The sequence below is a fragment of the Ranitomeya imitator genome, chromosome 2 (assembly GCF_032444005.1).
Source record: "Ranitomeya imitator isolate aRanImi1 chromosome 2, aRanImi1.pri, whole genome shotgun sequence".
In the NCBI taxonomy this organism is placed as follows: Eukaryota; Metazoa; Chordata; class Amphibia; order Anura; family Dendrobatidae; genus Ranitomeya; species Ranitomeya imitator.
In genome coordinates, this window is record NC_091283.1 from 368,560,141 (window position 1) to 368,573,163 (window position 13,023).

The window sequence follows — 13,023 nt, forward strand, 5'->3', positions numbered from 1 at the left end:
GGATTAGCGTATAGGACAGCGTGTTCAGGTTCCTGCCAATAGCCAGGAACTCTGCACAGCCATTGAAGAGGAGTGGACCAACAATTGACAGGCAATAATAAACAACTTGATCAACTCTATGTGAAGGAGATGTGTTGCACTTCGTGTGGCAAATGGTGGTCACACCAGATACTGACTGGTTTTCTGATCCCTCCCCGAACCCCCACAATACAGTAAAACCGCACATTTTAGCGTGGCCTCTTATTACGGCCACCATAGGGCACACCTGTGCAATAAACATGTGGTCTAATAAGAATCTGGATATGCCACCCCAGTAAGGTGAATGGATTATCTTGGCAAAGGAGAAGGGCTCACTAACACAGATTTAGACAAATTTGTGAATATTTGAGAGAAAATGTATTTTGTGAACATAGAAAAAGTCTTAGATCTTTGAGTTCAACTCAAAAAATGGGAGCAAAACAAGTGTTACATTTACATTTTTGTTCAGTGTGTAAACTGATCATCTTTGGCTACAGCAGATAACAAAAGATTTTTTATTAAGAAACAGTATTTTGAAGCTGAAGAAAGTGTATGACACCTGCTAGGAACTATAGTAAAATCCCAAGCGGTATCTTCCCATATATCTCACTTTTATAATACCAAAGAGGATTCTGTTAAAATGGATATGGACATAATGGAAATAAATTGCAGTTCCTTTATTGCGGCCGCAATCGAAACAACTTCCTATAAAGGATTGATATCCCTCATATACAAATCCTTAATATGAAATTATTTGAAACAACATCCTACAAAACTCTAAAATAAATGGGTAGATGATGTAGACGAAGGTCAATGGAATACAATCATGGGTCTCACACCTCATTTATCGATATGTGAAGCGCAAAGGTTGTCACAATTATACATTATGCAAAGAAAGTATAGAACCCTTAGCTTCTTAAACAAATTAAAAATAAGATCATACGAAGCATGCCCAAAGGTGCAAAATGGAGAACGTACAAATTAATGCATATGCTTTGGGAATGCCCTGCTCGGAGCAGTTTCTGGAAGGGGATACTCAAACTAATTAGCAAAATTTATAACATTTATTTACAGATAAATACTATACTATGCATTTTAGGGAAGCTAAAAGAAGAAATGGATTTTGACCCGATATACATAGGCGTGTCTAGAATTCTGCTCCAGGCCAGAAAGTGGAATAAACTCCATAATCAGAATGGAGACGAGTATATATAAGAAAAGAAAGTCTATGAGTAAACATTGAAAATGTTGGGGTTCATAGCTAGACACTCCTGGATTACCATCTGCTCAATTACTTAGAAATAGAATGTTGGATTTTGTAATATTGCATCAAGCATGATTTATGGCAATGAATGATGAATTAAATCGATAGTACATGTTCCAGGGCATCATGTATTAAGTGCTAAAGGACAGTGAAAATCAGGATTATTAGTAGTGATGAGCAAACATGCTCGGACAAGGAGTTATTGGAGTATGCTCGTGTGCTAACCGAGGGTCTTCGGAGTGCTTGAAAAAGATGCTCGAGTCCCTGCGGCTGTTTCATAGCCACAACACATGCAAGGATTGGCCTGTTTGTTAGGCAATCCCTGCATGTGTTGCAGCTGTCGAACAGCCTTGAGACGTGCAGTCATGGGGACTCAAACATTTTTCGAGCACACCGAAGACGCTCGGTTAGCACACGTGCATGCTCGGGTAACACCTTATCCAAGCAGATTCGCTCATCACTAATTATTAGGCATTCTGTTAAGATATGTGGATCGACAGGTAACAGTTGGGGTATAAAAAAAAATGTCTCTTATCCTCGTGTATTTTTATATACGTAACATCTAATTGTATGTGTTTGGAAAATGTTTTTTTGTGGTTAATAAAAATCTAATAAAGAAAAGTTGTTTTAGACTAGTTATGCATGAATGCAAAAATGAAAGCTATAACAAACGCTCCCTGTAGACTTTATTCACTGATTTATGACTGTCTCTATGGATAAGCTTTATCATCTTCTCACTATCCAGATGCACCACAAATTGGCTGCTGTATTCCTTGCTTCTGCTTTTATACAGGGCTGTTACAGTCTCTCATGATTGACTGAGAATATGATGTGAGGTGATACTTGTAGGGCATTATGTTGAAGATAAAGAAATGCCAGAAGTCATGTAATGTTTTCTGGTTAATATCTTCTTCAATACATAAAATGACAGCGGCAGTTTTTTACTATTCAAGTGAAGTAAATTGCAGATTCTTCTCCAGGCTCAGCAAAGTCCTACAAATTGAACAAGAATTTGAGTCGAACTGAATCAAATTCCTCATCTCCAGTAAGAAGTATTGAACCAGGACATTAATATGAGGTGTTCCCTGTTTGAAAATAGTTATGGTCAACAAGATGTGATTCCCTAGAAAAGCGGTGAGGTGTAGCACAACCTGATTTTTTTGTTAAAACACTTTCCAAATTCTGAGCATCAAAGCAGCTTATACCATGTGTGAGTTGCTGATGGGTAACAAGGTCAGACTTTAGTTTAAAATGATTCTTACATTCCAAACAGTAATAAGGTTTATCCGCTGCATGAAATTTTAGATGGGCAGTAAGATGTGAATTCTGAGAAAAACGTCTGCCACATTCTGAACATAAAAATGGCTTCTCCCCCATATGAGATCTTTGATGGCAAATAAGAATTGATTTCTTAGAAAAACGTTTCCCACATTCTGAGCATGGATATGGCTCCGGTCTTGTGTGCCTTTCCAGATGCTTAACAAAATGTGATTCCTGACTATAACATTTCCCACATTCTGTGCATAAGAATGGCTTCTCTCTTGTGTGAATTCTCTGATGACCTACAAGATCTGCCTTCCGTGCAAAACATTTCTCAGATTCTGAACATGCAAATGGCTTCACGCCTGTGTGACTTCCCTCATGTCTCATGTCTGAGCATGAAAAGCCATTTGCTTTTGTGCGACTTTTTTCAGGTTTAACAAGATTTAATGCATCTTCAGAATTCTTCCCACTTTGTAAACATGGATTCTCCTCTTTTGGAGATCTTTCATGTTCAACATTCTTTCTGTTATTTTTATTTTTCGGTAATGAATAAGGAGATAGGACCTGTTGAAAACGGTCAGATGATAAATCTTCGCTCTGAAGGGCTGATGGTAGATGTGGGATACTGACATGCGCTTCATCTTGTGTGATCTCATCATCAAATAATTTAAAATCAGAAGATCTCACACGTCTCTTTGGGCTTCTGATATATTCACCTGCCGGGAATAAAATGTATTTTTTATTACTGTTTAGTATAATTAATATAGTATTGATCATGTATAACATTTCTATAAAATAATATAATGCGATAAACCCAGACTTCTGATAAATCACTTTGTAATCTTATGTAGTGTTATTCATTCTGTTATTAAGGCATTTACTAACAAATAGAGATGGGCGGACACCTGGATGTTCGGGTCCGGCGGGTTCGCAGAACAGTTACAAAAAGTTCGGGTTCGGGTACCAGGACAGTGCTTGTACCCGAACCACATTCACTTGAACGGGAAGCCCGAACATCTAGTGCTTGTCACTCTCATGTGCATGACAGCGCAGCAAACACTGTTTCTGATTGGTGGTAAATTGTGATGAGCGAGTATACTCGTTGCGCAGGTTTTCCCGAGCACGCTCGGGTGGTTTCCGAGTATTTATGACTGCTCGGAGATTTAGTTTTCCTCGCAGCAGCTGGATGATTTGCGACTGTAAAACAGTTTGATTACATGTGGGGATTCCCTAGTAACCAGGTAACTCCCACATGTATTCAGGCTGGGTATTAGCTGTAAATCATTCAGCTGAGGTGATGAAAACTAAATCTCCGAACACTAACAAATACTCGGAGGTCACCCGAGCGTGCTGGGGAAAACCCGAGCAACGAGCACACTCGCTCATCACTAGTGGTGGGGCGGCACGGTGGCGCAGTGGATAGCACAGCAGCCTTGCAGCGCTGGAGTCCTGGGTTCAAACCCCATCAAGGACAACATCTGCAAAGAGTTTGTATGTTCTCTCCGTGTTTGCGTGGGTTTCCTCCGGGCACTCCGGTTTCCTCCCACATTCCAAAGACATACTGATAGGGAATTTAGATTGTGAGCCCCATCGGGGACAGCGATGATAATGTGTGCAAAATGTAAAGCGCTGCGGAATATAAAAATAAAGATTATTATTATTATTATAGTGGTAAAATCACCACCGCCAGTCAGACAGGTACAGTTCCCACGCTGTCAAAAGCTGTGATCGGAGATAAAAAGTTTACCTCCGGTCGGTCACTCGTGTCAGCTGATGGGACTACTACTGGTCTACTGATGCCTGCTGCCGCTAATAACGGTGAGAGCAGGAGCGGCTGATGGGAGTATTCAGCCGGCGCCTGTGTTGTAAATACCGTGTTGTAAATACCGTATATACTCGAGTATAAGCCGAGATTTTCAGCCCAAATTTTTGGGCTGAAAGTGCCCCTCTCGGCTTATACTCGAGTCAAGGTGGGTGGCAGGGTCGGCGGGTGAGGGGGAGAGGGCGCTGAGGCATACTTACCTGCTTCCAGCGATCCTGGCGCTCCCCACCTGTCCCACGGTCTATGGTGCTGCAGCTCTTCCACTGTTCAGCGGTCACGTGGGACCGCTCATTAGAGAAATGAATAAGCGGCTCCACCTCCCATAGGGGTGGAGCCACATATTCATTTCTCTAATCAGCGGTAACGGTGACCGCTGATAGAGGAAGAAGCTGCGGCACCGAAGACAGCTGTCTGGGAGAAGGAGCCGGACGCCGGGAGCAGGTAAGTATCGTATATTTACCTGTCCACGTTCCAGCTGCCGGGCGCCGCTCCATCTTCCCGGCGTCTATCTGCACTGACTGTGCAGGTCAGAGGGCGCAATGACGCATATAGTGTGCGCGGCACCCTCTGCCTGATCAGTCAGAGCGGAGAGATGCCGGGACCGGACGCTGGGAGCTGCAAGCAAGAAAGGTGAGTATGGCATTTTTTTTTTATTGCAGCAGCAGCGGCACAGATTTATGTGGAGCATCTATGGGGCAATATGAACGGTGCAGAGCACTATATGGCACAGCTATGGGGCAATATGAACGGTGCAGAGCACTATATGGCAGCTATGGGGAAATATGAACGGTGCAGAGCACTATATGGCAGAGCTATGGGGCAATATGAACGGTGCAGAGCACTATGTGGCACAGCTATGGGGCAATAATGAATGGTGCAAAGCACTATATGGCAGAGCTATGGAGAAATATGAACGGTGCAGAGCACTATATGGCAGAGCTATGGGGCAATATGAACGGTGCAGAGCACTATATGGCAGAGCTATGGGGAAATATGAACAGTGCAGAGCACTATATGGCAGAGCTATGGGGCAATATGAACGGTGCAGAGCACTATATGGCAGAGCTATGGGGAAATATGAACGGTGCAGAGCACTATATGGCAGAGCTATGGGGAAATATGAACGGTGCAGAGCACTATATGGCACAGCTATGGGGCAATATGAACGGTGCAGAGCACTATATGGCACAGCTATGGGGAAATATGAACGGTGCAGAGCACTGTATGGCACAGCTATGGGGAAATATGAACGGTGCAGAGCACTATATGGCACAGCTATGGGGCAATAATGAACATGCAGAGCACTATATGGCACAGCTATGGGGCAAGAATGATCTATTTTTATTTTTGAAATTCACCGGTAAATGCTGCATTTCCACCCTAGGCTTATACTCGAGTCAATAAGTTTTCCCAGTTTTTTGTGGCAAAATTAGGGGGGTCGGCTTATACTCGAGTATATACGGTAAATAAAAAACTAACAAAAAAAACGGCTTGGGTTCCCCTTTATTTTTCATAATCAATAACAGAGGGGTCCCCCCTCGGTGAACAATCCCTGCACGGGAGATAACTACCACGGCGGGTTTCCTGCCATAACGGGCGCCATCTTAAACCTGTGCCACAATACAGAGGGAAACAAACGCCTGTGCTCAGCTCTGGTGGTGAGGCAGGTCAACCTTCCAGCCAATCCTGCTGGAAAATATTTCTGCTGCCCCATACCCAATACCCCTAGGCATAAAGCCCAATTGTCTGACCACCCTGGGCTGGTGAGGATACCCCGCAGCACCTTTATAGTACCACACAAACATCTGGTGCTTGCCTAGTAATATTCTGCACATCAAATAATAAAACAAGAAGCGGACTCATCACTACAGTTCTCAAATTTATTTCCGGGACATTTATCTTTATCTTCCATTATATGGGAAATACAGAAAACATCTCTAAAATCAATAAAAGTCAGTCAAAAGTGCCTTAATACAATTTTGTGGTGTTACGCTAACAGCTAGTGGCCACTAAAAAGAAATGTTTCTTTCTGTATACTATCAGAAGTCCTTTGGCCTGCTTTGACCTGCTCCCTCCTCCAACACTTGAATTGACATTCTCACTGCCTAGGCAAAAATCTAGTAACATGATATTCTAACAACCCCCTTTGCTAGTAGGGGAGGAAGTATAAGCTTTATAATACTCTACTCAACACACCACACAATGGTTAAATCCGTGGTAAGGCGCTCAGATCTACCAAAACGAATAATCTAGCTACTCAGTAGGACATGGACAAATACTTTAAAAAAAGCCTTGCAACCACAAGTGTTGTTAAATCAAACTATTCACCTATTTCAGCACAAGAAGGAGAAACGGATACAGATATGGAGCGCGACTCTGATATGGGCTCTAGTTGCAAAGAACAACCTGTGACACGTTCCTTTATTAAGCACATCTTATTCCAAGCCTTTAGAACCCATTGCAAAAGAACTAACGGATATCACACAAGAAATATCTCAACAAGGACAGACTGGAGACTCTAGAAAGTGCACAGTCCACCTATGCAGAACACTCTAATGCTATTCTGTCCTACATTAAAGCCCAAGAGGAACAGCAACAACTTGTCCATTCCACTCTAGAGGACTATGAAAATTGAGAATGCAGGAATAACATTCGGATAAAAGGGCTACCGGAATCTGTCGCCTTTGATGCTCTAAACAAGGCTGCAACTGAGACATTCCGATCACTCCTCTTGGAGCAAGACCCCCAGGACATTGAAATAGTCAGAATACATAGGGCGCTTCAACGTAAGTCTAGACAGGGAGATCCACCACAAGATGTTGTTGGATTCTTGGACTTTCGCATCAAAGATCTGATACTAAAACGCACTCGTGAAGCGCATGACATTAAATTTGAAGGGTCTCATCTCAAATTATTCCAGGACCTCTCAGCAATCACCGTAAAGAAACGACAATTACTTAAACCATTAACTGAAGCTGTTCTCCAGATAAAACTACAATACTGATGGCTATTTCCATTCGGGATCCAGATTATAACTGAAGATAAGAGATTACAAGCCAGATCTTCAGCTGAAGTTCAAAAACTATGCAAAGACTTAAATATATCCCTGGACTAATACTCAGACACAGAGACTTTCAATGCGGCCTCCATATTACAACCCCTCCCTCTCCCGTGTCCTTGGCACCCGTTCTCTACTCACAGAAGACAAGGCGTAAAGTCTCCAGATCAACCCCCACCAAAGATCCGGACACCTGAAGGGGACGTCCGTACCGGTGACAGAAGCAACTAGTTGTGGAAAAAAAATTCAGATAATTTAGTAATCGGTTCAAACAGGATACTGATCTTTTCTATGAATATACTTAAAGATCTTCTTCTTGCTAACCATTTGTGTGACATTTTTATGCTGTTTTAAAAGTAATGTTCCAGTTAATCAATATAAACATTTGCCTTCCCTACTAGCTGGCAGTGATTAGCTACTCCCAGCCCATTAGTTTTCAATATGTTACATATAGTTCAACATCATTTTGTGCTTTTTAATAATCTAAGGTCTCACCTTTGCAACCCTTCTATACCCTCTTTTTCCACCCCCACCCTTGCTTCTTCCTCCTCCTCTCCTTTCAATCAGGCACCTTGGGATGTCTTCCGTCGATGGATAATACGCTCTGTCACAGTACCCCCAGATGGCTAATAACCAGAAGGCATTTAAATTACTCAGTCTTAACACTAATGGGTTCAATTCCTCGGCAAAAAGGTATAGACCTGCTGCTCCTACATGAAACACACTTCACTGAGAACAAAATTCCCTCATTTGGGAAAGCATATTACGACAGATGGTTTCACGCCACCTCACCCCAAACAAAATCAAATGGAGTGTCAATAGCTATAGCTAAAGGTATTCCATTTTTCCTCCAAGATCAGTTAGTAGATACAGATGGCCGCTTTTTATTGATAAAGGGAATCATGGCTGGGGTGGCTATTACCATATGAAATCTTTATGCACCAAACAAAAAACAATTAAAACGGCCTTTGGCTATATTAAAAAAGATTAGATATTTCAGAGAGGGCACGCTCATTTTAGGTGGAGACTTTAATCTGGCTCTCGAGCCCTCCATAGATACAACAAAGAAAAATAGCGCGATCTCCCTGAGGGACTTGGCAAGATGAAGAGGTGCTCTCCACTCCCTAAACCTAATGGACCTATAGCGCTACATGCACCCGACTAAACGTGACTTCACATTTTTCTCACACCCACCACCCGACTAAACGCGACTTCACATTCTTCTCACACCCGACTAAACGCGACTTCACATTCTTCTCACACCCACATGGTTCGTACCATCTAATCGATTATCTGTTTGCCCCTAGATCTTTGTTACCCAATATCCAACAAACAGATATAGTCCCCTCCCTTTTTCTGACCACTTTTATGTAACAGCTGACTTCTCTCTAAACAATTCTCCCCATGCAGGTCATGGCAACTTAACGAGTCCCTTCTAGATAACCCCTCCACCAAATCTCATGTCAATAAGGCTATTCAAACATATTTTGTGCTTAACCCCTTCATGACCGGGGGATTTTTCGTTTTTCCGTGTTCGTTTTTCGCTCCCCTCCTTCCCAGAGCCATAACTTTTTTATTTTTCCGTCAATTTGGCCATGTGAGGGCTTATTTTTTGCGGGACGAGTTGTACTTTTGAACGACATCATTGGTTTTAGCATGTCGTGTACTAGAAAACGGGAAAAAAATTCCAAGTGCGGTGAAATTGCAAAAAAAGTGCAATCCCACATTGGTTTTTTGTTTGGCTTTTTTGCTAGGTTCACTAAATGCTAAAAATGACCTGCCATTATGATTCTCCAGGTCAGTACGAGTTCATAGACATCTAACATGATTAGGTTATTTTTTATCTAAGTGGTGAAAAAAAATTCCAAACTTTGCTAAAAAAAAAAAAAAAATTGCGCCATTTTCCGATACTCGTAGCGTCTCCATTTTTCATGATCTGGGGTCGGTTGAGGGCTTATTTTTTGCGTGCCGAGATGACGTTTTTAATGATAGCATTTCGGTGCAGATACATTCTTTTGATCGCCCGTTATTGCATTTTAATGCAATGTCGCGGCGACCAAAAAAAAGTAATTCTGGCGTTTCGAATTTTTTTCCCGCTACGCTGTTTAGCGATCAGGTTAATACATTTTTTTAATTGATAGGTTGCGATTCTGAGCGCGGCGATACCAAATATGCGTAGATTTGATATTTTTTTTATTGATTTATTTTGATTGGGGCGAAAGGGGGGTGATTTAAACTTTTATGTTTTTTTTATTTTTTTCAAATTTTTTTCAACTTTTTTTTTTTTACTTTTGCCATGCTTCAATAGCCTTCATGGGAGGCTAGAAGCAGGCACAACGCGATCGCCTCTGCTACATAGCAGCGATTTGCTGATCGCTGCTATGTAGCAGAAATGGAGGTGTGCTGTGAGCGCCGACCACAGGGTGGCGCTCACAGCCACCGGTCATCAGTAACCATAGAGGTCTCAAGGACCTCTATGGTTACAATATACAAGCATCGCCGACCCCCGATCATGTGACGGGGGTCGGCGATGACGTCATTTCCGGCCGCACGGCCGGAAGCGGTAGTTAAATGCCGCTGTCTGCGTTTGACAGCGGCATTTAACTAGTTAATAGGTGCGGGCAGATCGCGATTCTGCCCGCGCCTATTACGGGCACATGTCAGCTGTTCAAAACAGCTGACATGTCCCGGCTTTGATGCGGGCTCACCGCGGAGCCCTGCATCAAAGCAGGGGAGCCGGCATCGGACGGTATAGTACGTCCAATGCCGGTAAGGGGTTAATAACAATGCAGAGACATCGCCCTTAATACTATGGGAGACCCATAAAACCGTGATAAGGGGAGAATTCATTTCTATTGCGTCCTACTTAAATAGAATAAAAAAACAAGAATTGGACTCTTGTCATGGAGAAATAATACGGTTAGAATCTCTCCATAAAAGAACACTACTGCCACAAACTCTCCTAGAACTTACAGCCAAAAGGCAAAAATTAAAAGACCTCCTTAGAGAACAATCTGCTAAGTTTTTCCCATCTTGGAGAAACCATATATTTGTTCATGGAGATAAAGCCTCCAAATTAACCATGTCACTAATCAAGAAAAGGCAAGCAAGTACCTTTATACATGCCATTAAAACTAAAGCTGGCTCCAGAACCCAAAACTACTCGCCGATAGAAAAGGAATTATTACATTATTACAAATCTCTATACCAATTGCGCCCAAACGAGGGGGAACAGGAAAAAACTCAAAGAAGACAGGACATTAAATCCTTCTTAAAAAATTTAAATCTCCCAACCTTAACTATTACTCAACAACAACAACTTGCCAGACCATTCACTCTTGTGGAGCTCCAGTCTGCCCTGTCGAAGTGCCCAAAATGAAAGGCCCCTGGAACCAGACGGCTTCACAGCATACTATTACAGGTCCAATTCTGAAGCTCTACTTCCCCATCCTCTCAACAAGTGTAATTCTCTTCAAAGAGGTGAGAGGGCTCCGCGCCAATTTCTGGAGGCCAGAATCTCGCTGATTTACAAAGAAGGGAAAGATCAGGAACAATGTGGCAGCTACAGGCCCATTTCATTGTTGAATACGGACCTAAAGCTATATGTGAGAATGTTGGCTAACAGAGTTGCTGTCCTGCTGCCTCAATTAATCTCTTTAAACCAAACTGGATTTGTGAAAGAAGAGAGGGGAAAGATAACACATACAAGATTTTACATCTAAAGCAATATGCAAAAGTGCGGAACATCCCGCTAGCATTAATGAGTATAGATGCTGAAAAAGCATTAGACAGGGTAGACTGGCTCTTCCTACAAGAAACTCTATTAAAATTTGGCTTCCCTTCATCATCAATAACCGCAATTATGGGAATGTACTCAGTGCCCACAGCAAGAATCAGACTCAAAGGTTCCCTTACGGACTCGTTCCAAATTCTTAACGGAACGAGGCAGGGCTGCCCACTGTCTCCATTGCTTTTTGTCATGACATTACAACCGCTCTTATAGGCTATTCAACAATGTGTTGAAGTAGAAGGCCAGATGAATCAATTATGATACATAAATCCATATAGGTACACATTTACATATTTAATAATAAATAAAAAAGCTTGTCCATATAAGATCTATCATTTCCAGTATTTCCATGGACCATTATAGGAATGCAGTAGTGGCAAAATCACATCAAGCTTGCTCAGAGCGGTTCAGCATAATGTGTCAGCTGTAGTTAGAGCGGCAGGAGAGGTATACACAGGTATAAATGAACAACAGCATTGCAGGTGCCATACCTTGAGAAAGAGGGACGCGTCGGGATTGGCCTCTACACAAGTCCGTTATTCACGGACAGGTGACGTCACCGTTCAGCCACACCCCCCCATTCACCACGCTACTTCTACAGCGGCGCCATCAGCCCAGGCTAACCTTTGTGATTATCAGCGTCTCTAGGGGGGGGGGGGCTGCAGCTCTGGGAGGACGCTCCCTCATTTGACACACTCGGACATTGTGCAGCAAACCACCACGCAAGCCGGACCATCCCCCACAGGATCACAGGTGTACCTGTAAGTGCCTCTTAGCGCGGCAATCTTTCTTTCACTGTTCATTCATTTATTGTTTTCAAGGCAGTTTCACACACATCTGCCAGATTGCCTGCTGCTTTGGCTTCAGGCACAGTGTGAATAGCGCCATTGTGATTTATCTAGCATTTGCATAAAAGTTTAATGTACTAAAGGTACCGTCACACTAGACGATATCGCTAGCGATCCGTGACGTTGCAGCGTCCTGGCTAGCGATATCGTCCAGTGTGACAGGCAGCAGCGATCAGGCCCCTGCTGTGCTGTCGCTGGTCGGGGAAGAAAGTCCAGAACTTTATTTCGTCGCTGGACTCCCCGCAGACATCGCTGAATCGGCGTGTGTGACACCGATTCAGCGATGTCTTCACTGGTAACCAGGGTAAACATCGGGTTACTAAGCGCAGGGCCGCGCTTAGTAACCCGATGTTTACCCTGGTTACCATCCTAAAAGTAAAAAAAACAAACACTACATATTTACCTACAGCCGTCTGTCCTCCAGCGCTGTGCTCTGCTCTCCTCCTGTACTGTCTGTGAGCGTCGGTCAGCCGGAAAGCAGAGCGGTGACGTCACCGCTCTGCTTTCCGGCCGCTGTGCTCACACAGACAGTACAGGAGGAGTGCAGAGCACAGCGCTGGAGGACAGACGGCTGTAGGTAAGTATGTAGTGTTTGTTTTTTTTACTTTTAGGATGGTAACCAGGGTAAACATCGGGTTACTAAGCGCGGCCCTGCGCTTAGTTACCCGATGTTTACCCTGGTTACCAGCATCGTTGGTCGCTGGAGAGCGGTCTGTGTGACAGCTCTCCAGCGACCAAACAGCGACGCTGCAGCGATCCGGATCGTTGTCGGTATCGCTGCAGCGTCGCTAAGTGTGACGGTACCTTTAGGTATCCAGTTAAGTGCTTCTGATAAAGATCTCTTCACACTCAATTTTAATCATCTGCTAGAATCTATGACCACATGCCTATGCTCTTGGAAATAGAGATTTTTGTGTACTCACCATAAAATCCTTTTCTCTGAGCCATTAATTGGGGACA

General features: G+C 43.2%; 1 protein-coding gene across 1 annotated transcript in view; it reads right to left on the reverse strand.

Moving 5' to 3' along the window:
- Positions 1-383: 383 nt before the first annotated feature.
- The window catches only part of LOC138663915 (gastrula zinc finger protein XlCGF53.1-like), a 129,333-nt gene continuing 116,693 nt past the window's right edge, over positions 384-13,023 (reverse strand). Inside the window, exon 13 of the mRNA XM_069750285.1 lies at positions 384-3,261. Within this exon, the coding sequence (XP_069606386.1) occupies positions 2,351-3,261 (911 nt within the window). The 3' untranslated portion in view covers positions 384-2,350. The remainder of the gene's footprint in view (positions 3,262-13,023) is intronic.